At 34.1% G+C, this 27,767-nt stretch overlaps 2 protein-coding genes across 6 annotated transcripts in view; both read right to left on the bottom strand.

Annotated features, from left to right (window-relative positions):
- Nucleotides 1-225: 225 nt before the first annotated feature.
- LOC106112015 (dynein beta chain, ciliary) lies at nt 226-21,483 on the bottom strand. The gene is made up of 66 exons (XM_013294244.1): nt 20,851-21,483; nt 20,535-20,692; nt 19,995-20,217; nt 19,728-19,880; nt 19,431-19,642; nt 18,845-19,360; nt 18,664-18,774; nt 18,445-18,599; nt 17,935-18,124; nt 17,390-17,651; nt 17,167-17,315; nt 16,829-17,040; nt 16,469-16,754; nt 16,124-16,402; nt 15,922-16,057; nt 15,661-15,842; nt 15,427-15,585; nt 15,181-15,354; nt 14,968-15,113; nt 14,769-14,895; nt 14,411-14,440; nt 13,959-14,204; nt 13,668-13,892; nt 13,367-13,593; nt 13,152-13,293; nt 12,643-13,055; nt 12,425-12,560; nt 12,223-12,357; nt 12,020-12,150; nt 11,566-11,899; nt 10,778-11,490; nt 10,404-10,705; nt 10,183-10,337; nt 9,971-10,107; nt 9,419-9,885; nt 9,175-9,290; nt 8,941-9,102; nt 8,639-8,838; nt 8,305-8,461; nt 8,021-8,209; nt 7,711-7,950; nt 7,417-7,607; nt 7,168-7,337; nt 6,817-7,079; nt 6,625-6,745; nt 6,372-6,547; nt 6,023-6,192; nt 5,817-5,955; nt 5,588-5,752; nt 5,316-5,509; nt 4,862-5,231; nt 4,641-4,781; nt 4,403-4,573; nt 4,092-4,328; nt 3,945-4,024; nt 3,592-3,868; nt 3,307-3,498; nt 3,008-3,179; nt 2,759-2,934; nt 2,402-2,644; nt 2,152-2,334; nt 2,016-2,075; nt 1,831-1,944; nt 1,496-1,644; nt 1,138-1,285; nt 226-511 (listed from the first exon to the last, which is right to left on the bottom strand). Exons 1-66 carry the CDS (start codon nt 21,362-21,364, stop codon nt 350-352), a joined length of 13,665 nt encoding a protein of 4,554 aa, XP_013149698.1. The 5' UTR covers nt 21,365-21,483; the 3' UTR covers nt 226-349.
- Nucleotides 21,484-23,058: 1,575 nt separating this feature from the next.
- LOC106099273 (kinesin-like protein KIF13B) overlaps nt 23,059-27,767 on the bottom strand; it is a 90,938-nt gene continuing 86,229 nt past the window's right edge. For all 5 annotated transcript variants that reach the window (XM_013277761.1, XM_013277763.1, XM_013277762.1 and 2 more), the window contains 3 exons: nt 27,414-27,578; nt 26,772-26,924; nt 23,059-26,337 (listed from right to left, as the gene is read on the bottom strand). In XM_013277761.1, coding sequence (XP_013133215.1) covers nt 26,258-26,337; nt 26,772-26,924; nt 27,414-27,578 — 398 coding nt within the window. In that variant the 3' untranslated portion in view covers nt 23,059-26,257. The remainder of the gene's footprint in view (nt 26,338-26,771; nt 26,925-27,413; nt 27,579-27,767) is intronic.

Below are 27,767 nucleotides of genomic sequence, written 5' to 3'. Positions count from 1 at the left end.
AAGCTTAAGTTATGCATTCTTTTATATGGATTGTGAAACGAGAGGATTCTTTTGGCTTTAGACGTAGACTCTAGACTTTAGATGGTCTTTAGACCAGCTCGTCGTATAGCTTTTCGGAATAATATCGGAATAAAAAAACACGAGTAGCTAAAACAACTTTATTAAGACATTAATTACAAGCAGCTTTTATTACAACACCAAAAAACAATCTAATAAATGCAGCACTGTAAAATACAAGTAAAACACAAGATAAGCTCTACATAAATTCATACTCTATTCTAAAAATCATTAATTATTATCAAGAAAAAAAAATATGATTGCAGGCAAAATGTCATATCAGTTTAAGCATCTATATCTGAAGCAGCAGCGCCACTCCAGCTAAGGTCCACTTTGCAGGTTTATCCTTGGTCTTAAGGTTAAAGGTCCACACGTAGGTGGGGCCGCGGGTCCGCGTCTTGTACACGGGGCACTCGTACATGTTCCTCAGGTCTTGTTTGTCCTGCGTTATAGCCTAGAAAGAAAGAAAAATAAAACCAGCATTATCCTGATATCTAATTACAATATAACATTTTACCAAATGTGATATTATCTATACTATTATAATAAAGCGTAAACACACATTTCTTTGTTGCCTAATACGTAAGCAATTACATAATATTTTGAATAATCCTTTTTTTAATAGAAAGCCCTACACTTACGTCACGCTTTAGGCTATTTTCACACCATTAAAGTTAGGTGGTAAATATTTTGGATAAAAACCTTAAATGTGGGAAAGAGACCATAAGTTGTTGCCAACCTCAAGGAAGCCAGGTTGCCATGGTTTGACATCATGTCATGTCATTTTGACATTTGCAAATGATAATTTGACGAATGTGAACAATAAAATGATTTTTTATAATTTTATGCGGTTGAAACCGCACGGGAACAGCTAGCTATAGTAGAAAATTTCACAAAATACATAATAAAAAACGGTTGATAATTTATTTAATCATAATTTACAGATTGTAAATTGTTAATGCTATATTTTACCAGTACGTTAACTGTTATATGATACGTGGTCTTGAGAATAATATTGTAATATACATTAAAAAAAACTAGACAAAAATAGTAAAAGACACAGAGTATTATTTGACATACCCGAACATTTATAACAGGCATCGGTGGGAATAATTCCTTGAGCCTGGAGTCCATGATGATACCCGCCTGCACATCCCAGCGCGCGCCCTCCATCTGTAGCCCGTGCACGTAAGCGCCATCTCGTGGAGCGGACCTGGAGTCAGCTATCCTGTACCAGAAAATCAGAAGTTATTGAAGAAAATGCAGCACGCAGAGAGTTAAATAAAAAAATATTGCTTACCTCTCTTGAACGAAGAGAGCGTAAACAGCAAAAAGATTCTTATGTTTATCATACCTCCGCACACAAAATACGCTCTTCTCATTGAGTTGAGATTATGAAATGATGTGGAAATTGTCTATCTCTAAGTTATTGACTCACGTGAACTCCTCCTTCATTTTCTTGGTGACGTCACACTGCAAACACATCTTGTCTAGAGGTAGTTCGTAGCGGCGTGCAGTGCTCTGCATGATGGCTGTCAGTAAGCTTTGCGGGTTAAAGAAACCCGCTAGCCATACTGATGCTGGCAACTAAATGATAGAATGATAGCATCAACACATTGACGTTTGTCAAAAATTAAAAGAATATAACTAAATGTCAACTGCTTGGTAATTGAAATATTCGTTTATGCTTTACCAATACAACCACGAATTATAAACTAGAAATCTAAATAGATTGAAATGTATAGTTCTATTTATCTATTACTTTATACATACAACAAAGTCAGTAGCCCAAGTTTCCAATTCTCGAAGTCGTAGAAGCAAATCTACGAACCAAGCTGACAGACCGAGTAAGGAAGGATATGCTCGATTTGCCCAAATCGCAGGAACCTAAAAAGGTATTATCATGTTAATAAATGCAAATAATCAAAATAACAGTATGAACAAATTTCAATACTCACTTGATCCAAAAACAATGAATTTTCCAAATCTTCCATATCAGAAGTAATTGTAAGTTCTCCCTGTAATAAAACGACGTTTAGATTAATGATTGTAAAAATGTAACGAGTAACTATTAAAAATCGCATCTTAGGTAACCTTTAATCCCAAATCTAACTCTTTCAATGACCTCTTCATCTCTCCAGTCAAGTGATTCATTCTCTCACACTCTTGGAAGGCAACTATTACATACGGGGTACGCTCCTCAACTTTGCCCATAATTTCCACCATATTAAATTCTTCTGGTAGTTTCTCCATTATTTCATCCAACATTTGTTTGACCTAAATTTAATTTTCATTAATTATAAGTCAAAAATTTAAGGCTCGCCGACTATTTTATGTTTAGTACCTTGTCTTCTCTAGTAACAGTCGATGCTCCAGAAGCTTGTGCATCTCTTGGTTGCATTTCGAATATTGTTCTAAACAAATTTTCTGAAGTTGTCGTCAGAAATCCTATTTCAGCATTAGGATGCAAACCATACAAGTAAGGTGATTCTGGAGGCATTGCATCCTCTATGTACTGGTGATAACCAGAATAATCTGTGTTAGGAGGAGCAGGGAATCCGGGCGCTAATTGTAGTTCACCATCAACCTAAAAACAATTTATTAATATCAATGATTTGCGAGTTTCATTAGCAAAAATATCAACACATATTTTATGACCATGATCATAAATATGTTGATTTAATTAAAATTAATAACTCACAAGGTCCGATTGCATGAGTTCTTCTAAGTAAGCGTTACAAAGACGTCTGTCCCAATCGTCGGTTATATGGCCACCGTACATAATTTCCCCAAATAAATATCTAAGGTCTTCCCAAGGGACTTTAGAATTAGCCTCCAAATAATTGTAAAGAACAAAAACGCTTATAGTTAGATCACCTGCAATATGATTTGAAGAATGAAAGATTGTACCGATGAAATAAATTTTACCAAGTTAAATTTTATAGCTTACCAACATTGAAGGGATAAATTTTATTCCAACCTTGAGGACCAAATTTCCTTCGTTCAGCTACTACAGCGTGGAAGTAGCACAGAGCAAATAATATGGCTTTAAATTCTGCTTCCTTGCCACACATTTCTAGCGTTTCTTGATTAAAATTATCTAGGGCTTTATGTATGTTTGCCTTAAAAAAAAGAAATATATTAAAATATTTCCTATTTAAAAAATGTCGATTTCGACCAATTTAACTGATATTTTTATACAGAGATTTGTCAAATGTTCCATGATGTAATTTTCATTTGTTCTATTACCTGCATTCCCGTAGGAGGTTCATTAGTAATTTTGATACTGGACTCTAAAATTCCTTGCGGTATAATATGAGCCCCAGGAGTAGCTGCAGGTTCGGCAGACATGAACAAACGAAAGTCATCATGACAACCAGAAGCAAAACTTTCCATCTTCTTTTCTAAACTCGGCAGCCATTTCTTTACTAAATGGATATTCTAAAAATTAATTACTTTCATGAATTAAAATTTTTTGTGTCATGAATTAAAAATTCTTGTGTCATGAATGAAAAAGCTTGTTAAAAAATATACCTGTAAAACAACCCAATGGCCCTCCTTTATAGCTTCATCCATTGCTTGTTCGGCCACTATTTCTTGACCCTGACCCAACGACACGTTATGAAAATTATTTTTGTCGACGGAAAATCCCATAACTTTACCGAGAGTTTCGACATCCTTTAGGGGATTAACTCCGGGAGAAAGAATGAAGAATATTGGTGTAGTAGGACTCGTTTCTTCAAATGATTTACTGAATTCTACTGTTCTGTTTTCTACGTATTTCGATCCCATCCTTTCTTCGATGTAAGCTCTAAAAATGATGTTGTAATTTAATAAAATTATACTAATTACAATTCAAATAACATATAGAAAATAATTTTACTTACGCCACCGCGTAAGTCATCCTATCAGGTCTTAATGCTCTTAGCATACATAACCGTTGCAGGGCAGTTTTATTTTTCCATTCCTATAAAAGAGTAATTTGAACTTATCGTAATCACTTTAAAGTTTACCTGAAAATTAGGACATCATACCTGTGGAAACTTTTCCCTTTCAGGACATTCCATTTCTACGATTTTCTTCCATCGTTTCGGTGACGTTTCGATATCTCTATCAAGGTTCCTGAACTCGTCCTTGCTAGCTAAAGAACATATGCCACCCCAACTTTGATTTGACAAAAAGTCCACCGGACTCGTTACATGAGGCTTTATTGGGAATCGTAGGAAAAAGTCCAATTCGGCTGGAGAAATTTCTTCACTCATTAGAAGAACCTTTAAATTACGATTATATTACCGCTTAAGAATATTTACTTTTAATATAATTTTGAATTTCAAATCTTATTTACCTGGAAGGTCATCTGTGATGCGAATATCAATTTGTCACATTCAAAAAGACCTCGAGATGTATATTGGAATACTGAATAGCTTATGCAGTCTATTAAGTTTCTTACTCTTTGACTCACTTCGTCCGATGGCTCCGCGCGAGATATTGCTTTTTGGAAAACAACACTAAAAGCCTAAAGCAAAAATTAAAACTATTTTATTTTCTTCTATTATTTTATTACAAAGAAGTGTAACACAAACCTTTAAGGAGAACTGGTAAATCGGATTAATAGTATTCAAATCGTTTAAAATAAAATAGAGTAAGGATGCTCTTGCTGAAGCTGGACGGTAAAATTCTCTTGCTTGATCAATTTGATATGATGTTACTTTGGCTTCTGCAACCTACAATTTATTCAAACTCAAATACATTTTTAGCTATTATTCAATTTATTCCATGTCATGATTTTTATTAATTGAAATACCTTTTTCTCAATATCCGCTGCCGTCTTTTTAGTTGTTTCCAAATTCTCCACTAATGCAGTATCGCCTAAAATATTCGCACCAGCTGAAGATAATCTAGACAATAAATCATCTTCCAGCTCTTTCAATTGAATCTTAAATTCATTCTGTTGTTTCGTTAATTCTGCTTTCAATTCTTCAAGATCTGGTCTCTCGGCTTTTACTACTTCAGCTAATAATTGATCTTCTAACCCATCTCTTGTAACAGTAAAGTTTACTAGTGTAGTTTGAGCTTGCATTTCTGGTTTGTAATGTGGATTAGCGAGTTTAGTATGCAAGATGAGCCTAAAGTTTGGACTATATTCCACTTCTTTATCACCTATTTTTATAGCTCTGTAATTAGTTAAAAATGTTTTATGTTTAATTACTGTAGGTCTTTTCAAATTAATTAGATTTGCAATAGGTAAATATACCAACCTGCCCTTCTTGATCAAATTTCTGCCCAACAAAGGATCCAGAACCGGATCCACAGTTTCGCCAATATTTTCCAATAAAACTGTTTCTCCCTTGATTATTGCCTTTTCTATAGTATCCAAGTATCCTTTTTGTCCAAGTCGTATTACACGTAACTTTTCACCGTATTTTTGTTTAATCCATTTAACCCCTTGTAGCTGTTATAAGATATACAAATGTGTAGTATTTCATGTTGTTACTTTACATCATATCTCTATTACAATTAAAACGTATACCTGAGGGTCAATCATCAGTGGCCAGCGATCGGAATTAGAAAGTATTGTAGCATTTTCAGTGCTCATACGATCAGAAGGCAGGCCTTCATTCTGCCACATTGCTATTGTCGTGTCATCGGTTAGCATGGTCAATGGATCTAAACCTTCTGTTATTGGGATTGGTGGCTAAAAAACAATAATCGTTGTTTATTTTGCATTATTCATTGAAAAACATATCTTATACCGTTACCTCCAAAGTTTTCAAGAAGACGAGCCAATTCTTGTGCAACAAGTCAAGCCTGTATTGTTTTGTAAAGCATCCGACGTATGATATAAAGGCACATACAAGTAAAACATCTCCAGGCAATGTAGTACTCTGTTGCATGAAACTGAAACAATTTTTATGTGACAGTACTAATATCGGAAATAGGTATTTAAAAGAAAATGAATACGCACTTCGACACTGCCTCTGCCCATCGAACATTTTCACTTGCAAGTCCGTTTACCAATCTATTAGCAAGTTGTATTGTCCTGTTCGTGGCGTCGGCTTCTTGTTGACATTTAAGTTTCTCCAACGTTGCTTTTTCGAAATCAGCAGTTAGTGTCCCCAATTGCTCCTCTAAAGACTATAAATATTACACGATATCAGAAACAATAATTATAAATGAATGTGCTCGTAAAAGTAACTTTTGAACATGTTCTGCTTTACAGTTGGAAGGCTTAGACTACACACTGGATAATCAAAATTCTAAATATAATCCAAAAGAAATACTACACACTATCTTCTTTTAAATGTAATACTAACCGCAACTTTAGACTTAATTGATTTCAGTTTCTCGGTAGCCGCTGCTAACTCAGCGTTTGCCGCTGCCAATGCTTTACGTTTTGGTTCCACGTCGCAAAATACTTCGTAGAACTTGATAATATTGATTACCCATGCACAAAGTCCGGCTGCTGCGGCCGATTTAGATCTAACAAATTCTACAAATATGTCATACAATTAGTAAAACAAAGAAATTTATGCGGGAATATTATGTGACATATATTAATTAATTTACCAGGTTCAAATTCTGAATCCTTAAGATACGGCTGAATAGCTTTTATGACATCAGGATGAATATTCTCTTTATCATAATGTATAAGAGACTCCAAAAACACATCTACTTTTGCCATCATCATCTGCAAAAAGTTACTCGTTTCATTCATTGTCGCAAATAAAAACTGATAAAACAGTCACTACTAATTAATACCTTAGCAGATTTCCAACTTCGATCTTTAGGTATTTTACCACCTGGAGCAAGTAATACCATCACAGCGGCGGTAACATTGGTGACAGCACCAGGTGGTGAACCAAATGATTTGAGCTCAGTGAGATTCGCTTTGTTTAAAGTATTCAACGCTTCTTGTGCAGCAACAAGGGCTGGCTCTGCTTTGATCAAATCTTCTTCGCAATCTTTCTGTTTCTTTGCGACTTCCTCTGCTATTACAGCTACTTTTTCCTCTTCCTCGTCAGCTAAAAAACAAGAACAATTTAGATTGAACACGAAATATATATATTCCTAGAGACAAAACAAAAGACTGTCGTTTTATTTTTATTTTACCAAGGGCTTTCTCGCTTTGAACTTTGGCCGTTTCAACACCGACCATTTCAATTAACTTATCGGCTGCTTCATTCTTCTGTTGTAACTCTACTTCTTGTATTGCCAATTTCACTTTTAGTTCATCGACTTGGGTAGCGGTACTTCGTAACTTTTCCAAGCCGTTTTCTAATCTAAAATTCACAAAATGTATGAGCAATCTTAATATAGTAAAGTAACATGTAACAAAAATTGTGGATGTTATTAACCTACCTACAAATCTTAGCCTGCAGTTCTTGTGTTTTTTGATTGACAAGTTTAGCATATAAGCTAATTTGTTCTAAATAGCTCTTTGGTGTGGTATAATTGTATCTTCTTTCATTCGACAGATAGGCTTTGGAAATAGAATTCACTGAAGTATGAACATATGCCATAAATCTTGAAACCGAATCTCTTAACGAGACCTGAAAGTCGTTGAGGATTTTCAAAACTAACTTACCCAATAAGGAAAAGCTAAATATTAAAATTGGTAGATATTTTAACTAAACAAATAATTTGATAACCTACTGGTAAAACATGAAGTCCTTCTAAGAATTTCATCGAGACTGATACTAAAGCCTCTTGAGGCCATTCATGAAACCAATTTATAGACGTGCAGTTGATCAGTGCAGGGAATTTCCTGGATCTTACTCGCAATGTTGAACCAACAGGAGAAAAGCATAAAACGACTTTCAATTGTTTTCGAACTCTGTCTATAAAGAACTTCCAACATATCTCTCTGGTGTCTGGTAATCCTGCACCTTTCACCTTAAAGTTAAGAAAATTATATAATGTACAAAAGTTGAAAATGAATGATTTAAATGTATACTAAAATTACCTCATTTCTAACTCCGCTGATGATATTTTCAATTTCATCATCAGGGAAAAGGTCCGCAACCTCTCCTGATGCTAGTAAATCGTTTATCAAAACTAGAAATTGTTCATTTGCTACTTGCGCATCGGTCATTAAAAACATTATACCAACATTCTTTAAGCCAGTTTTAATGTATAAGCCCGAAAGCTCATGCTGAAAATTAAATATCAAAATGTTATGGTGATCCATTCAACTTTTGTGGTTTAGAACTATAATTCAACGGAAAACCCCTTTTGTTACATTTTTACCTTCAAATCCGAAACACAGTATCCTTTCTTCAGTTGTATTTGTAAAACTTCCAAGCTTGAAATAAAGGCAGCAAGACGAGAGAGCGATTGTTTTCCGGATCCTCCAACGCCCACAAGCAATGCACTTCCTCGAGGACTTTCCAAAATTCGACTAATTCTAGAAACAAATAGTCGTAAGATTAACGTCCAAGTTGCTCTAAATTTGGGTTAAGAAAAGACTTATTTCTAACAAAGTCTAAAATTTGGTTTCCTTTTTCAAATTTTAATTATATCAATTGTTGAGAGGTATACACAAATCTTTGTTTAATATCTCTCATCTAAACACGTTATGTACCTGCATATGTGCATCATAGCGTCTTCAAAAAGCACAAGGTTCATTGCAGCAATAAGATCGTTGTAGCTTGCCATTGCTTCTGTCAGCAATTTGTTGAGCTGGTCCCATGACTCGATGGGCATATACTTAGGCTCTCCAATGCCGCCGGCAAAATGACAGTAGATATTTGGCTTATCGAATACCACGCCTTCATCAATATCCTGAAAAACATTTGTTTAATTCTTTGGATCCAACAGTTCTTTTCTAAATTTCTATACGAATATTCATACAGCCGCTGGGCTACATATTTTGTTAATACTTACTTCAAAGTTTTTCTTGCATATATCGACTTGCATTTTCAGAAATGCGTCGATGTCTTTATCTTCAGTAAGTTTATCTCCGTACACGCGGTGGGTTTCGTGCAACCACAGACGAATTAGATCTGAAGGACCTACTAAACATTCGTTGGTGCTAAATAGAAAACCCTTGAAATAAAAAAAACACTCCGTTAGTCAAATGCTGTTTTTGAATGTATCAGAAGAGTTTTTGATAATTACCTGGAATATATTTGATAGATCTCGTAAATTAAAGATGTAATGGAATTTGATGGCAGTCGGTAGAAACACTTGTGATACTTTATTGTGTAAAGCTATTGTCGCGGTCACAACGTTGTCTGAAAGAAAGAAAAACTGAAGTATGCTGCAGTGGACACTTGATCTAATTCTTACGTCATCGTGGTATTACTAAAATATAAAACTATGTCAATCAAAATTAGCTGTTTAAATTCAATGAAAAACTTACTCGATAACTTAGCGACTTGCCCGCTTATCCTCAACTCAGGATTAACCAAATGTTGACTTAAAATGTTATGGTAAATGTTATTCAAAGCCTCGTTATTTGGAAAACTGATAGCGAATACGCAGAAATGTCTTTGTAATCTTGGATTTATTGTAAAACTACCTGACGTTGGATTCATACAAGACACGTATTGAGTATTATGGATATCTTTTAGTGTCAACTTTGTTCTGTCATACCAATGATTGTAATCAAGATGCTGTCTGATTATAGTATGTGGTTGTACGGTGCCATAAGTATCGACTTCTGGCATATTCATATCATCTATGAAATATATGAGTGTCTTATTTCCCGGTGGCCCGTAATTTCTGCCAGCCTTCTTCTCCAAAGGTTTCTCTAAAACTTTTTGTAGCATTTCAGATGAGGTATAGAAATTAAATGGTACAGATTGCACGGCATATGCTTCTGATAGACTGCAATCAGAAAAGGAAATAAAAAAAAAAACATTTTATTTTTCTCTGAAAAAATTGTAAACAACTTCTATAAAATTATACAGACCTTTGTAATTTTTCATTAACTAACACTGTTTTACCACAACCCGCTCCTCCAACTAACATCACCGGATGCCTGTTTTTCATTAATAAATCCAAAAAATATCGTATTCTGATTGTTTCTGCTGTCGGTACTAATACCGCCTGTAACATTTTGACAATAGTAAGCAAATAAAAATAAGTGAAATGTTTCTGTAGCCTTAATAACTTCTATTTTACCTGTAACGGAATATCCGTATCCAATTCAAACTTTGTGATCTTTTCAGTCCAAGGTGTAAACTGTTTCGTTTCAGAATCTATGTAATAATCAAAAACGGTTCCACCTTGCGGGAATTTGATTGTTTTGAATTCATTGACCCACCATTTTGTAAACTCTTCAACAAAAATCATCATCATATTAAAAAAGTAAAAAGAATAAATGATTTATAGTGATAACTTACCTATTCTGTAATCAACATTCGTGTCCTGAAACATTGCAGAACCGAATGCCCACACGCACGCAAAAACAAAGAATATATCATGCCATTCTTTCGGACAATCTGCTGGAGTATGTTCAGGAACTAATAAACAATCAAGTAGGTGACATAACATCTGTATATGCGCCATGTCAGCTATAGGTGTTATTTTCTTGAAACGATTCCTAACAGTTTCCAAACATGGTGGAATATATTTATCAAATAGTATAACTAAGTTTGACTTCTCCGCTGGTATTTTTCTTGTTTCAATCCAACTTGTTACATATCTAAAAATGTTACATGATTGCTATAGAACTGGGCTTACATGAACTACTTACAAAATAGAACTCAATACTCACGGATTCCAACCTAAGTCTTGGGGATTAATGTACAAAATACCAGCTCTAGAAACTGTAGCTGGCGTAGCAGTTCGTAGATTGGAAATTTCAAACATGAGTCTCATTGTGGGTGTTAAGGCAATTCTTTCGTTACTCGCTAGTGTCAATATTTTATTATCATCCATGACGGTATTTAATGATTCTATCCACATTGGATCTATATCTCCGTCCAGAACGATCCATTTCGGATTTTCACCGACGATATTCGCTTGATCTCTCATGATTACAGAAAATAATCCATCCTTCCATTCTCTTGTTGCTGGATTTATAATACCAAATAGTTCGTCATTAGTCACAGCTTTAGGATTTAAATCGTTGTATATCGGTTTCTTTTTGAGATTCTGGTATGTTTTAAAAAGCGTTTTCCAAACTTGAGTTTTTCCAGTCCCCGCATTGCCAACAATAAAAATGGAATGACGTACTTCTAATAACTCTTCAAGTTGTACAACTTTGAGAATGAAATTATCTTCAGGTTGAAGCAATAAATCCATCGCAGCTTGCTTGACTGTTCTTTCAAATTCCAAATCACGTTTTCTAGGCACTTCAAGCGCGGGAAACAAATCACCAATTAGACCCATAAACACGGGCATGTCATCAGTTACGATTTTTGGTATGTTGAAATCACGGAGTGTCCTCATTAATACTTCTTCTTCTGGTCTACCAGGATCACCTCTCTATAAAAAATATTCATAAGAAATGGTAAATGTAAAAATATTTGTCAGTATTATTTCGTATTCCAGTATTCGTACCTTTAAAGACCCCGCAACAACTAGCACAGACTTAATAGCTCTGAGTCCCCAGTCATAATGATCTTGTTTTGACAATAACTCCTTGCATAACGTATACAGAGTTATAAATTTTCTAGCAAGTATCTTAGCTTCTTGGAAACCTTCGGCCACTAACATGATTTCACAAATCAATTCGAAATCTGGAACTACCATTGCGCATGGTCTAAACAAAGCTTTTAAGTTTTCTGGTAACTCCGTCCTGCCAGCATAGCCGGGGTTCATTGTTATGAAAATACCAACTGTCGGAACTAGTACAATAATTTCTCCCATAAAATTAAAAGTTTGTTTTTTGTCCCTGGAAAATTATAAAATAGTTAAGTTTTTATGTTTGTGTAATTTTCTAAGAGTTCTAGCAAACCTCATGCATAAGAATTATACATTAAGAGACTAAAATATTTTTAAATATTATAACTACCTTATTGCATCTTGGACAGATTTCACTTGCACGGCTACTACTGATAACACTTCTACGGAAATTCTGTTAAATTCATCAAAACAACCCCATGCACCGGTTTGAGCTAACCCTTTATAAATGTTACCGCAAGACTGTAAATAAATGACTCATAAAACAGTTATTAAGAAAATTATTGTGATTTTAAAGGATATGATTATGTGTACCTGATAGTCCATTTGCTCTGAACAATTGAATACATAAACCATTATACCCAAGGCTCTACCTAAATCCTTTGTTGTTTCTGTTTTGCCCGTACCTGCGGGACCAGCAGGACCTCCTCCCATAATTAAATGCAAAGACTAAAAAAACAGAAACATTAAATTAACGTAAAATTAATAATTATTTAAAATATATTTCGGCCTTTACCTGAGTCAATGTGATATAGCAACGATCAGTTAATGGAGTGATCACTAATCTAGGAGTGTTCCCCAGATATTCGTAACTGTATTTGAATTGGGCGTCACAAATATTTGCAAAACAGTGAGATTCCTTTTCATCCCATCTATAAAATAATTTATTGTCACAACAAATGCAGAACAATTAAAAAGTAAAATTAAAATGTCAATATATTATGAATTTCAAACCTGTGACGTAGTTGTGATTGCCATTGGAACGCTGATCCTGCTTCCACTTTCCCTTGAATGAGTTTACTAACAACATCTCTAGAATGCACATCTATTGTGCAGATCGTCATGATTTTCTGTCTGTCCTGTTTACTGAGCTCACCGATGAGTAAGGTAATGAGTGTACTCAGTTGTGCTAATTGTTTTTTGTAATAATCTTTGAGAGCGTTATCATATCCTTCTTCTAATCTAGAAAAAGCCATATTCACTTCCGTAGTCCACCAGATTTGTGAACAGCATAGTGATACTTGAGCCATGTAATCAAAGAGCCATTGTTCACGAGGTTTTTCCTCGTAAGAAACTATTGCTTCACCAAAATATTGTCTAATGGATGACCTCATTATTTCTTGCAATCTATTTAACCAGATTTCTACCTATAAGTGGAAACAAACGTGTAAGACAATTTATTAATTTTTTGTAAGGCTGAATAATTAGGCAATTTGTAATAACTATTTATAGTTATTACTCACAGGTCCAGTACAGTCGCAAGCTCCGTGAAAAGGAACATATTCCCCATCTTTAGCGATCATTCCAGCTGCCTGTTTCTCTGTAGGGTTGTCACTCTTAATGAAATTCAATCTTGCGATTGAATCAAAAAGCTTGGTCAAATGTCTGAAATTAAAAAAATGAAAATCTAAGTACCAATTACTAAATATTTTAAATTAGTTGAAAATTACAAAAGTACCTGATAACTAATTCAGCTTGATTTCCATTTGATAAAATGTCTAATAAATCCGCTGACGATACAAAGTAAAACCTTGGAAAGGCCAATCTCTTCGTCTCTAAATATTCAGCTAATGCTTTTTCACAAATAATTAAATCCTTTTGTAAACTATCAAGTGTTTCAACCAAACCTTGTTTATTGGTTCCTTTTACAACATTAGGAGTCTTCGACATTTCTTTTGAAAGAATCTATTTAAATTAAAGCAACATTAGTTAGTTATAAAATTCAACATAAGCTTAAATACATTAAATTACTTTCTTACCTTAAACTCGGCATCAATTCTATCAAATCTAGCCGAATCTTCGGGAAGTTGTTTTCTTATGTCTTCAGAGCTCATAAAAATACTTTCTAAATGTGACCAAGTCCTTTGCACTTCAAACCACACCGAAATAACTTGATCAGCAATTGATAATTTTTGTTGCCAACTAGACACCTCTTCCAGAAAATGAGCAATAAATTTTGAGGTTATTAAGTTTTGTAGTTGCACCTAAAAAGCAAAAGGTGTAAATATGCACTTTATTTAATTTTTCGGTAATTTTGAAGTAAATCTTACTTGATTTTCTTCTAAGGTTTCGATCAATTCTTCACTTGCTCGTAATAAAATACATCCAGTTCTCGTGTGTACTTCTTGTTCAAATTCCATTCCACTCCAAGTCGTATTAAGATCTTTTAATATTTTCTCCATAGACATTTCTTTAACAGCTTTGTCTACTATGTTCTTTACCTCTTCTTCACATTCGTGCAAATTAAGTGCTAGCAAATCTGCTAATGTAGTATTTTCATCCATAACGATTCTTACCTACATGAATGCATCAATTTTAGCACTTTATCTATCATATTCTATTATTCTATTGTTCAAAAGTAATATTTACACTGACTACAAACTTAACTTTAAAAGAATAATATGAACATGCATAGAAATTGCGAAAAAGCGTTAGAATTTCTTAACATAAAATTGAAAAATTTGCATGAAACATTACAATTGTTTTGTCATTTTATACTTACAGTGAGTTCAGGTGGTAATGCAGCTAAGCTCTGTGAAATATAAACGTATTTACATTCCAAAACATAGCTTTAAGTAAAAACCATTCCGTTCGGTCGATGCTATCAGAATCTATTTAATAATTACCTGTTTTAATTATTTACATCAAAACAAAAACTTAAATTATGCAAGTAAAAGGGCACACAACAGACACATGCTAGTTAGTTATAAAATTTAAAAACACAAAGGTTTTTATTAATTCGCAAACCATGCTATGTCAATCAAAAGTTAAAAATATTTGTTCATTCCAATATAGTTGTGATTTATTTACAAGATAAATTTTATTTACAAAGTTATTTGCATATTTTACATTTCAAATACCTTTGTAGACCTCATAAGTTGGTCCCAATGCCTTTCTCTAATGGCTGGATTCTGCAGCTCAGCTACTGCACGTAACGATGTTAGCATATTTTTCACGGTTGCTTCTAAGTTCATGTATGTATCCCAACTGTTATCAAAATATAACAAATTTAATTTAAATGTTTTTGATAATACGAAATACTTTACTAATTCTACTTACCCTCTCATTTCTTTATCCAGTAATCTTATTTCTTTCGCAAACTTTTTACACTCGATATCCATATTTTCGACATCTATTTTCCGCCATGGCGTAGTCTTCCAATCTTCAATACTTGTACGTACAATATAAACGTAATCCCAAAGTTGCTGAAATAGACAATACGTTTACATAAAAAGTCAAAACAAGAATTATATATTCGATTTGTTCCACTACCTTTAACATACGCAATTCCTTTCTGCACTGTTTCAACAGCTTAAATTCTGGTACATTTACTTCAAACAATGATCCCGATTCTTGAATGCCTTTCATATCGTCCTCCAAATGCAGTACTTCATTATCAACTCTCGACATCACAGCATATGGATCATCGCATTCATATTTAAAGAACTGTGAAAAATTTCAATATTTTACGATTTGCTAAATAATTTTACAACTACTGAACACAAAGAAATTATTTACTTCATATCTTTTAAAGACTTCTCTATAATAAGTAATATGAACATCGAACATCGTTATCTTTTTTCTGATGCATGCAACTTCCGCAGCTTGTAGTGGTGCTACTTGTTGCTTAACAGTAAGAGCTAGTTTTTTAGTAGCTTGCCATTGTTCTGGTAGTTCCTGAAACAAATATTCAAACACTAAATAAAAATCACGTTTCATTTGTTTTTTTAAATATAAAAAATATGTACCAACCTGTAGAAGAACGTTGACTTCTTCTGGTATATCCATGTCATAAAATTTTAGCAATTCAATTGTTTCCGTCAGAGGTTGGAACATGTCATCTGTAGTCATTGCTCTTTCCTTTACATTCATCAAGTAACCCATCACTGTTACTAAAGCATCGTAGTCTCCTTCAGGAACCGGTTGTAGTAAACCTATAGCGAAATAGAAAATCTATGGATTAATTTTTGACGTTACTCTTATGTTAACTCACCCAAATTTGTGTTTTAATACCTTCATCTGCTTGTCTAATGAAATTTCCTAGATCACTGAGGCTAGAAATCACGTTGTTTACTAAATGCTCTTTGTACATATTGCCCCATTTTCTAACAGTATTTAACAAAGCCTGTCTAAATGGTCTGATATCAACCTGTAGATAAAATTTCACATTTAATATAAGTATTAAACAAACAATCTCACATCGAAGTGTTTTTACCTGAAACCAAGAATTAAATATTTTATATGATTCCATATCTTCGATGTCTAAGAAAAGATTCTCATAATGATCTATTTGTTCTCTAAATGCTTCCATTTTAGGAGTACTAGGTATTGGTCCTTGCACGTCTTTATCTTCTGAACCGATTTTATCAATTTCATCAGGATTCAAAATTCGTCCGTAAATCAAGAATATTTCCATTATCGCTTCTCTTTCTTCCAACCACAAATAAGAGTAGTTTTCAAATGTTTTACAAAAATCATTTGCCTCTTCAATCACCTAATAAAAATGTAATTAAAATAATAATATCAATATTTTAAGATACTAAAAGAAGTAATTTATTACCCTTTCAATTCCGTTTAATATGTCTTCCTTCATTTCTACTATATCACTGTGTCCGATAATTTCATCTTCGTAAGTCTTTTCTTTTTTTGGATCTATCCGCTTCACTAAAGAAGCTATTCTCAAAATGTCTGTTATAAGATTATTTATTAATGCCATAAATCCTTTCTCGTCCTCTGGATCTAAGCTTGGTGCAAAAACCATATCTGGTTCTAATAATTCTAATTGCGCTTCGAATAGTGGCGCTAATTTATTTTTAGGATTCATGTGTTCGGATATATATCCTAGACTGAAAAGTAAATTATCAATTTAAAGTATATTACTTACTTATTGAATTTAACTAATCAAAATAAGTCCTCATACCTGCACGCTATTGATTTGAATAAAGATTCTTGGAACAGAGAATCTATAAAGGCTACGTAGGCTAACCAAATTTCACTGTCTTGATTTTCTTGCATGTTAAATAGCATCATGTTTTCGTTCAGTAGCTTTGCTATTCGTTCCGCCGTGTCTTCTATATCTTTGTAACGCTTGTTAATTTTTTCAAGGCGATCGTCTAAATTCAAAAGTGTATCCTACAAAAACACTTTGTTAATAATAATGTAGTAAATTATGTGTTAGCGATATATTAGATATCACGACAAGCGGTCTTTTAAATAATTTTTCATCATATTCGTAAAGTAAATGTTCTCTATATTTACCTTTTTCTCTTCTTTTCTTTGAAAAAGCGGTTGTGTTGCCCAGACTTTTAGAACCATTTTAATTTCTTTCAAATTATCTTGTATTTTTGACATACGCTGGTACAAGTTTCCCACTAGTTTATGCAGTTCTTCGGAATAATTCCATAGATCTAAACAAAAGTTTTTATTATTAAAACGAATCCATTAAGAAACATTTAAAATATTTTTTTTCTTTGATATTGACCTCCAGAATTCCAGTTAAGTTTATTCTGTGCCATTTCTATTCTTTGATCGATTGCTTTTATTTCTTCTTCAACCAAATCGAACTCAACTTTCTGACTATCTTTCCTTATTTGATTATACCAATCAATAGTTATGGTTAAATTTATTCTGTATTGTCGGTAAGTTTCTTGTTTGTCAAACAATTCTAAACTCTCTTTGGGTAAAAGATCTTGTACATCGGGATTATTTTTCAAGTGACGAACCTCTTTCATTAGTTCTAAAAGCTGAAACCATTACGCTTTATCTTACTTCTTAATATTAAAAATGCAAAAGTTTAAATGAATGTTTGTTAGAGTTTGTAACCTAAAGTGGTGAACGGATTACGATGAAAAATAGCACAGATGTAGAGGATAGTCTGGACTAACACAAAGGTTATTTGTTTTTATTTGTTTTTACCACGCGGATGGTATCACGGGCGAAAGTTAGTGTTAAATAAACGCGTCACACTATAAAGATAGCATTTGGCTAGGTCTTGATAAACTTTGTCTTTTGGTACGGTTTACTTACTTTTGGACTAAAATTTAGCACCAAATCTGATCCTTGTCGTGCAAGAATTGGCTTATTCGTATTATCTTGTATTATTTTAGGAACAGTAACAGCCCATTCGTTGAAATATTTCTTTTTAAACTCATTGATATTTTCGATAAGCTTGTCGTATCTTTCAAATAATTTAATGGCTTCATCCGCATCTTTTATCCTGTGTACAAATTAGTTATTCAATTGTTTATCACTAAGAAAACGCTATTCATATTAACGCAATAATTTATTAAATATCGTATTGTATGTAGTTAAACAGAACTGAAGTGTATTAATTTTGTCTTCTTTTGTTTTTTACATTTTCAGAAAGCCAAAATAAAAACGATATTTTCTTCACTAATCTGCAATTCCACGCTAGAATGTCTATAATTCGGTCACTAGAGTAGTTCTTTAATACTTCAAAAAGGGAACGTATAGAGTTAAAGAAGATTTTAAGCCAGATAATCAGCTTTCGCAATTTGCCCCACCCCGCTGACTTACGGGTGCGGCAAACTGCGAAAGCAGGCTATAGGCTTGGTGATTCTCGCAGCTAGCATCGTCATGAACAGCAGTCCTCCTGCTACCGGCGGCATGTATAAATCAATCTCCATATGCCCGTACTTATAAAGACGATTTGACTGCTCTGTAAAAAGTTCCTGCAAAAATATAATTGTGATTATTATTGAATCGTGTTCTGTTTTAAAAGTTGTTTGTGCTTACCTCACATATTTGCAACTCCTTTTCCAACATAACAATAATTTCGACATATTTTGCAGTGAATTCATTTTTGATCAACGGACGATCTAACACCGATCCAACAATATCAATCAACTGCAAGAAATAATGCAATAAATTTCTTGTACTTATTTTTTTACAAAAAATTACTTTTGTGTGTACATACTTTAAAAATAGCTTCTAGAGTGGAACAGTTATCGAATGATTCAACTAAAACTGTGGATAACTTAAGATCTAAATCAATAATATTCTCTTGAAACTCTTTGAAGTCGGCATTAAATGTTTCATCATCTGGATCCAAAACATCATAGGATTTTGAGGCAAATTCATGGAAATACGCGTCAAATTCAGCTGAAATGTCTCTTATTTGACCACTTAATACACGCCCTTTCATTCCACCCACTTCGATCTTCTCAAGCTTTTGAAATTCCAGAACAGTTTTAAAAAACCATTGTATAGTGTTCAATCTTTCTAGAAATTTATTCATTCGTTCAAAAACTACGTTTGGATGAAACGTCCAAGGTACCACTGTTCGGTCGACGAAATATTTTGGTAAATTCTCTTTAAAGTAATCAAATGTTTGTCGAAACTTTTTCAGAATGTCTATAGTTAATTGGATTCGTTGTCTAGCTTCGTCGATGTCACTATGGAATAATGTACTGGGATCTAAACATTTCTTTGCCTAAAGAAATATTAAATCAGTTGAAATTGAGAAATTAGTCGTATATTACTTAAAATTGTGTCTAAATTACCTGATAAATGAGTAAATTGCATATTTGTTTAATAAGAACCATCAGTTTTGAGGAGCTACAATAATATTTTGAATCTCTCCACACCATACAGATTACATGAAACAGAGGTCGGAACAAAGGCTGACATTCGGTAAAGTCTGTATCTTCCAAAGATTGGAAATGTTTCTCTAATGTTTTGAGATATAAATCAATTTCTCGAGCTTCTGCCAAAGCTGTAATAAATAGGTAAATATGAAAACATGAAAAAAAAGTAGATCAGCAAGGTATCATATACCAATTAATTCTGGACTTGTTTACCTGAAACAATGTTTTTGAACAATCGACTAAAGCAAGGGTAGTACGCCGATGTGGTCTTCTCGAGTATAACCGCCATACAACGAACTCGTTCTGTTCGCAACTGGTCATAAATGTAGTTTAAATTGCTAAGTCTAGATTTCCAAAAAGCTAGCTCTGAAAAAAATTACAAGCCTAAATGCATGAGCTGTTTATGGAAAATCTATCGTTGTGCTTGTAAAGAAATTTAATTATAAATTTAAGAAACTTTAATATTGGAATTCTTCTAACCAACATTAGGCAGCGGATTTAGTCCGTTATCAAAGGCCTGCGACGAATCCTCTGTCATAACATCATTGATTTGCTGCGCCCATTTTATAACGACGCCTTCGATAGCACTCTTCAGATATAAATCTACTTCTTTCCCTTTTAATATTTCCTTTTCAGCTTCGTGTACTAGTTCTACGCCTACAGGCATTGGTAGAACCGTTTGGCCGTTAACTTTACCTTTAACCTATAACATCACAAATATTAAAAAAAAACTTGTAATTAATTTTATGGAACCATGGTAATTTTATTTTTATTTTAAAGTTGCTAAAATGCTACTTATTTGAAAAGGCTAAATTCACCTGAAGTAAAGAACAAGGTAATAAAAGAAAATGCGTATATTTGCATAATCTAGATGATTAGTATCCCAGACATTAAATGCAACCTTCTTTATAATACTAATGTTAAATATATGCTGATTACATACATCACATTACGTAACATCACTGTATTTAGTGTCAAAAATGAATTTACAAAATGTATTTTTGTTTGCATGTTGCGTACCTCGTATACTGTGCTTTTGAGATTGTGAATTTGTTTGAGAATATCCTGTGACACGACCAGTGGCCAGCCCTCGTGGTTCAGTGGGTTCGAGAGCAGCGGCACGAACACTTCATCCACTAATGACGCTAGCTCGTCTATCAATCTAGGTGCTAAATCGCCTGGATTTAAACATATGCTTGTTTAACTTAATTGAATTGAAAATCGCTGCCATTTTCAAGTATGTTGAGTTATACCTATTCTTAGTAGTTGTTCAGTTCATATTTTATTAAAACCACATTTTACATTTACTTAATACTTACCATGAACGTATACTTACCAAAAATAACCATATCAGCACAATTCTCTTTAGGAACGACATCAGGCTTCTTCTTAATGTAATAAACTGCTTTATTCTTTAAACAACAAGGAAAAGAGATGACGGGAACAAGCTGCGCGGCGTGTGTCAAAACTACGACTAAAAGCAAAGGAAAGGGCTTGTCTACGAATTCTTTTAGGATACTTCTGTGCTCTTCTACGCTCACAAGACGCATCCATTTCTCTGGCTTGAGTTTGAGCGATTTTACAGCGTAAGAGCCAATAAAATCAAATCGAGGGTCTTGGTTAGAAGATGAAGGACCTGGCTGGTCCATTTTGACTGAGTAGAAACTTATATCAACATCATGAAGGAATCGGTATTGCTGGCTCTTTGTACGACTGCTGAAGAAGTATTGAAAGACGAAGAAAAGGTAAAGGCTTGGAAAATAGCAAGTCACGCAAGTTGAACGCGATGTCATTATGAAACGACTTCTCCTTTGTAACGAGCTATAAACTTTACGAAAATAGACCTGCATTTACGGTGTGCAAAAAAACTTCACTAGAAAGTTTTTGGATATAGGAAATCAAAATATCCCTTTTAATTCTGATCGTTCTAACATTAAATTAATTTTAATTGTATTGGTGGTGCCATACGCAATTAAAAATAATCAGAGAAATTAGAATTTTGTACTTATCTATTATGTTTGTTAGTTGACAATCCTCTTTTAATTTGCTAGTGTTAAAAAATAAGGGAATTAAAAATTATCTAACATTTTTAATCCTAAATCTTATGGAAATTTTCAGTTTCCTATTTAATTATTGTTTTATATTTCTGTAGACCCTACTTGTAAGCAGAAGTAAAGCAGTGCCAGGCAAAAGGCGCGCCACCCCGCGACCGCGCGACAGCCAGACGACACTCGCACGACGTCGCGAATAAGGTCAACCCATATTGTGCCCTTTGTCACAAGATATAAGCGACAGCGATTAGAATAAAAAATAGAAAAATCGTCGGTGTGAAAGTGAAATCGTTTTATTACCGGCATTACCCTTACCACAGACCACAGCAATAACATCAGTAAACCACGAAGTAAAACTATTAAAAATATCAAAAGCGAAAAGAAACGTTAATAGCTTAATATTGAGATATTAGTTTGCTACAACTTTTGCAAGTAAATAAGTCGTAAAAACGAGTATTGTGACCTTTCTAGCCTAAAATTCAAAGTTTTTATCACACAAATCTTTCTTATTACCTACTTATTTTATTATTATTAATTATTTTTATTTTAATAACATAAATGTAAAAGTCGAGATGAATGTATGGATGGAAGGATGTTTGTAGCCAAAACAGCTGAACGGTTTTCGTTGAAATTTGGCATAGATGTAGAGGTTAGTCTGGAAGAACACATAGGCTACTCACTTTTGTTTTTTTCAGTTCCACGCGGACGTAATAGCGGGCGAAAGCTAGTAGTCAATAAAATCGTCAGTTGTGTAACTATGGGGAGGCCTTTTTACCATCGTCATGTAATTACGCATATTCTTATGTCTTGGTTCAACATCAAGTAAAAATGTCAATCCCGATTATATAAAATACAAATTATGTGGATAGCATGCCATTTTATTTACTTTCAGTTCAATGATTGAGGCAAAATAAATATTTACTATAACTTGTTTAAGTTTTGGAAGATTTTGATTACTCTATACATTTGTTACAAATTTGCATACACTGATGGCGAAGATCGGTTAATTTTTCGAACTCAAAGTTGCCTTTGTATTGTTTAATTTCTTTCTGGATAAAAGAAACTTGTAACTATTTTTAAAATCTGATACTATGTTTTGCCGATTACGATTACATCAAGCGAACTATGCAATTTTCGGAACTAAATTATTACGAATGCTTACTAATTCTGCGAGACTTCTATTAAATGTAAGAATCGATCAAACAAATGAAGACTTTTATTTATGTTGTGTTACAAATGTATGTATATTGGTGTATTCAAACTTCTATATAGAATTTACTACTACGGGTCTTACTAGCATGCAACTTCTATTCCAAAAGTATTCTACTAACTAAAACAATAAAAAAGGATATAAATGGAAATGTTCACTAAAAAAAACGCCAAATTTTTTTTTATAATACATTTATTGATAATGACAGCGATGGTTGACTGAAATCCGCTACTTGGCAAAAATACTTCCACTAAAAGTGAACTATTTTTGTATTATTTTTTTAAAATCTCTTTATTCATGCTTATGTTTACAATAATGAAGTTCCAACCATCTATAGCTACAAAGTAGCTGCCTATTCTAGGTTCGCTATCACATTAAATAATTAAAAATACATACATTTTGTGATTCAAATTTATTTGCACAGTTAAAAAAACGGGCAAATCAATAACAATTCATTCAAATAAACATGGAATTAGGTTAAAACTAAAATACGCACAGGTAAGCTCATTTAAGTTGAATTGACTGCAATAAATATAAACGTACAATAATACAACTACACGATTATAAAATTATATAATAAAACAAATAATTTCATTTACCTAAAGAACTAAACATTTTAAAACGAAAGCACAGCACATGTTCAGCTTAATTTCTAAAAATAAAAATTAGGAGCTACGAGAGGCTGCTTTAAGGTCACTATTTGCCTAAACCTAGGAGCCCTAGTGCTTATTCCGCCACGAACCAGCCTTCTGCTGAACTAACAAACTATCAACACCGCATTAATTCAAGTAAAACCAAAAAAACTTACTTGTTTTTAGAAAAAAAAAAACATAATGCCCAAGATACATAAACCTGCTGCTCAGCTAACATTTTTTGAACCATAGTCTTTTTGTTTTAAAATTACAATAAAAAGGCTGTAAAAGCTGTTTATATGAGATTTTTGTTTTTTCTTTGTCAAAGTATGGTGTTGCCAGTTTGTCGGTTCAGTGTCGCGTGTCCTCACTATAGCTACTGGACAAAAGCACATCAAGAATTTCAAAGACACATTCTACTTTTATTTTTGATAATTTTCAATACTTCAATTATATTTCACTTTCGACTACACTTTGAGCTTTACTCGTCGAGTCCTAGAGGCCGGCTTAACAACGATATAGTTATCAATTCAATATATTTAAAATGCAAAAAACGAATGCAATTACCAAATATCGTCTATAAAAATCTAACTTACGATCGAAAATTATTTCTATCGAATGTCTGTTCGTTACAAATGCGAGATATTAAAAAAACAAATACAATGGAATGTTTAAGTACCAAAGTCGAAGCACGCGATGTCGTGTAATGTCGTGTAAAGTCGTGAAGCTTGCGAAATAACGAACGAGTTAAAACCTCGAGTGCGTTTACAATCTGATATATAATTTAGTGAAACTTCAAAGTCGAGAAATGCCTTACAATTAATATGTTAATATACAATATAGTGTACAATGTAGGCAAGTGGCGGGCTAAGATGAACGCTCGAGTGAACTTACAAATATTAGATAAAGAGGCGTTTTATCTATTCGTGTGTACTCATTTAATGTACTTAGATACGATTACTTGACTAAGAGGATGGAATATACATTAGGTGAGCTAGGCTGCGGCTGCGGGTACCGGCCGCTAGCCGCTAGCCGCTAGCCGTCGCGGCTCCGCGACCTTCGTAGTGTACAGTTTCACCGCTTTATTGTTCGAATGTGGATGGAAAGACGAGGACAAGATCGATACAAATGATGTATTCAATATACACCGTGCCTGAACACGAACTACAAACATTTTTTTTTGTATATATTTTATTTTACATCTCAAAACTTCTACACAACCTAATCGATATAAATTCGGAGCGCAAGTAACAAGCGATATTCATGAATTTTAAGTACGATAGAAAATATTTTAAAGAAATATTGAGCAGGCAGTAAAATTAGGCAGTAATGTTGATTTGAAATGGTCCATGTAATTACCGCGCGCGCTTGTCACTTGCGCCGGGCTGCGGGACCGTTGCGGGTACGGTGCGGGTCCGGTGCGGTTTCGGTGTGTCGTATGACCGTCGAATGCGTCGTGTGTACTAAGTACCAAGTCTTTTATCAGGACGAAGATGTGAATTTGGACGATTCTTTGTTATTACAAATCAAAAGGAGCGTTTTAGGGACGGGCGTCGCTTTAATACACTACAAATAATTTTATCGTCTTTTAGTCCCGTGGCAAGAAACTATCACATCGGACAGGCAGTTAACACTAAATACAGAAGCTGAGCAATTTAAATTAAGTCTGAACGAAATAAGTACAAGAGTTATTTGAAATAATATGAGCAAGATTAGACTCGAAAGGATATTTAATAGTCAAATAAACAAAAATAATATTTGTATAGAAGATAATTTTTAATACGAAGGAGAGATCATTTAAAACCATAACATTTTCGTTTCTGTCGTATAAAGTATTAAAGATGGACCTATTGCATTACAATACAAGTACTATTGTTAAAAATAATTTATCGTAAAATCTAACCACAAACTATACAGTAAAAAAACACTATAGTACCGTAAATTTTCATCACCGATCACAAAACTATTCATTGGCTCTAAAAATTAACACACACACAAAGATTCACATATTTACATAGAAATTAATATAATAAAAATCACATGTTTTAATTATTAAAAAAAATGTCAATTCTATATACAATTACTTCACTAACTGTCAATGAATAAAATTATTGTGAAACGACATTAAAATAACTAATGCATCACTAGATATTACTACTCGTGCACGAAAACATGGTACTTGTCAACTATGACGTCACGAATATGATTCTATTTGTCGCATTTAGCAGAAATACGGAAACAAACAATTCACATAATCTAATTCTTTATTTAAATATTTCAATGGCTTACAATGTCTTTTAATTTTATGTATTATAGGTTTGTTGTTTCTACTGTAGTTTGAATTTTTAGTTATTCAGCCGAATGGTTTCCAAGTATCATGTTATGGTGCACGTGTAGTAACGTAGTGTCGAATGTACGAAACGGCCGCCGTCGTATGCTTATTGAACTCTCAACAAACACGAGAGGGTCCGTTTCCTTCAACTAAATTCGATTAACGGACATAATTGAAATAAATTAAAATTAAGGCATACCAATATTGCTTTGCCCACTCAATAGTTACCTATTTCTGTAAATCAACATGAGATTTTATATAAGAAAATTTCACTTTAGTATTTTTGTCTGGATTAACAATTACGTCGATTTTCTTTCGCATATAAAATCTCATGTAAAATTGAATTGGGATAATATAATAAAGCACCATAACGCGTAAAGTGTGCAAATAAAGTAGGGGGGATGTTCTGGAGGGATATGGAGTGTAATGTCAGTGGTGACGTTGCTGACTGCAGACTGCCGACTTCTGAATGCCGACTTCCGAATGCTGACTACCGACTGCCGACTGCTGTCTGGTGTTTATTTACTCCGCGTCTTTCCAACCACGTTTATGCTGTCGCCGCGACTCCGCGATCGATGCAGGTTGTTTACATTCTCAACTGGAACATACATTAATTCATGTTTAAAAATAACGCCATCTATACTAATATTATAAAGAGGAAAGATTTGCATTATTGAAATAACTCAAAAATAACGAGGCCGTTTCCAATAATTATATCACCATTAAAAAATCTAAGTTGTCGCTTAGTAATATAGGCAAAAATTTTTTTTCCAAAATCAACACAAATTATTAGCACACTGTTATACACAGAGGGAATAAAAAACAGCAGGACATTCGTCGATATTAAATTATAGATAACAATTTTCGAGTTAAGTTTCTACGGCTTAGTAATTCAGCGTGTTCAACGATTTAATATTTAATGTATCAGACACACATTCTTTTTTAATTGGTTTAAAAATACATCTTTTAATGTCAGATTGATAAAGGTTCTGTAATAAATTGTAACGTGTATGTAATAATTAGTGAGGTTACCCTTGGTGTGCGCGCGGCGCAGCTCGGCGTCGCGGAAGGCGCGCGCGCTGCGGCCGCGCCGGTCCTGCGCCAGCTTGTCGGGCCGCACGAAGATGCCGTGTCGCGCGCGGCACGAGAAGTACCGCGTGCCGCCCACGGACCCATCGTTCTTACCTAACACACACAAATCAAACACTTATTTTGTTTTATATCATAACGTGGTTTACGAGCAGGCGGCCACCTGAATCCGCTAAAATGACACAGCGACAGCTGCCCATAGACATTCATAATAGCAGATGCGTTGCCATTAATCGACAGAAGAGGAGACGCACATAAAGAAGATGATTCCCCCTCCAATGCGTCTACTGCACCGTCAAATCCACGTTCCCTTCCCATCTTTTTCATATAGGAAAAAGGGTGGGAAGGAAAAGGGAGTAAAGATGGACCTCCGCCACCGCACTCATCAGACGAAACGCGGGATTGCTCCCACTTCACGCCTATCTTCTGTGTGGTCGTGGTATTTCATCGAGCCAGTCGACCTATTCGTGCGAAAATGTTAAAGCGGACTCTTCCACTTGCTTACATATACTACACAATATTTTACTATTTTCGTTTTAAACAAACAATTGACTATTAAAAGTATGTAGTTACGTAGTTATTTACCAATAGGCGCGTCAAGCTCAACGCCCACCCATAACCCGTGTGCGAAGTGCGTGGGCCCCACGTAGGCGACCACGCCCGTGCCCGCGCTCAGCCGCAGCTGCACGCTCTCGCCCAGCGACATCCACTCCGGCGCCACGTACGTCTTGCCGCTCTCCATACACTCCTCTGCAACACAACATGTATTCTACTATTAAAAAGTCCATTTCTTGTTTGAATGCTTGACATTAATACTATTTCATATCTACTATACATACATATCTACTTTTGGGGGACGGAGTTGCTCGCGTCCGTAGGAGTTACTTGATAGATACCCTACACGTGTCCCCTGGGTTGTGCTAAACAAGCAACAAAATT

The sequence above is a fragment of the Papilio polytes genome, unplaced genomic scaffold (assembly GCF_000836215.1).
Source record: "Papilio polytes unplaced genomic scaffold, Ppol_1.0 DF824135.1, whole genome shotgun sequence".
NCBI lineage: Eukaryota > Metazoa > Arthropoda > Insecta > Lepidoptera > Papilionidae > Papilio > Papilio polytes.
The sequence above is the reverse complement of the archived record's forward strand: the minus strand, read 5'-3'. Positions and strand labels throughout refer to the sequence as shown.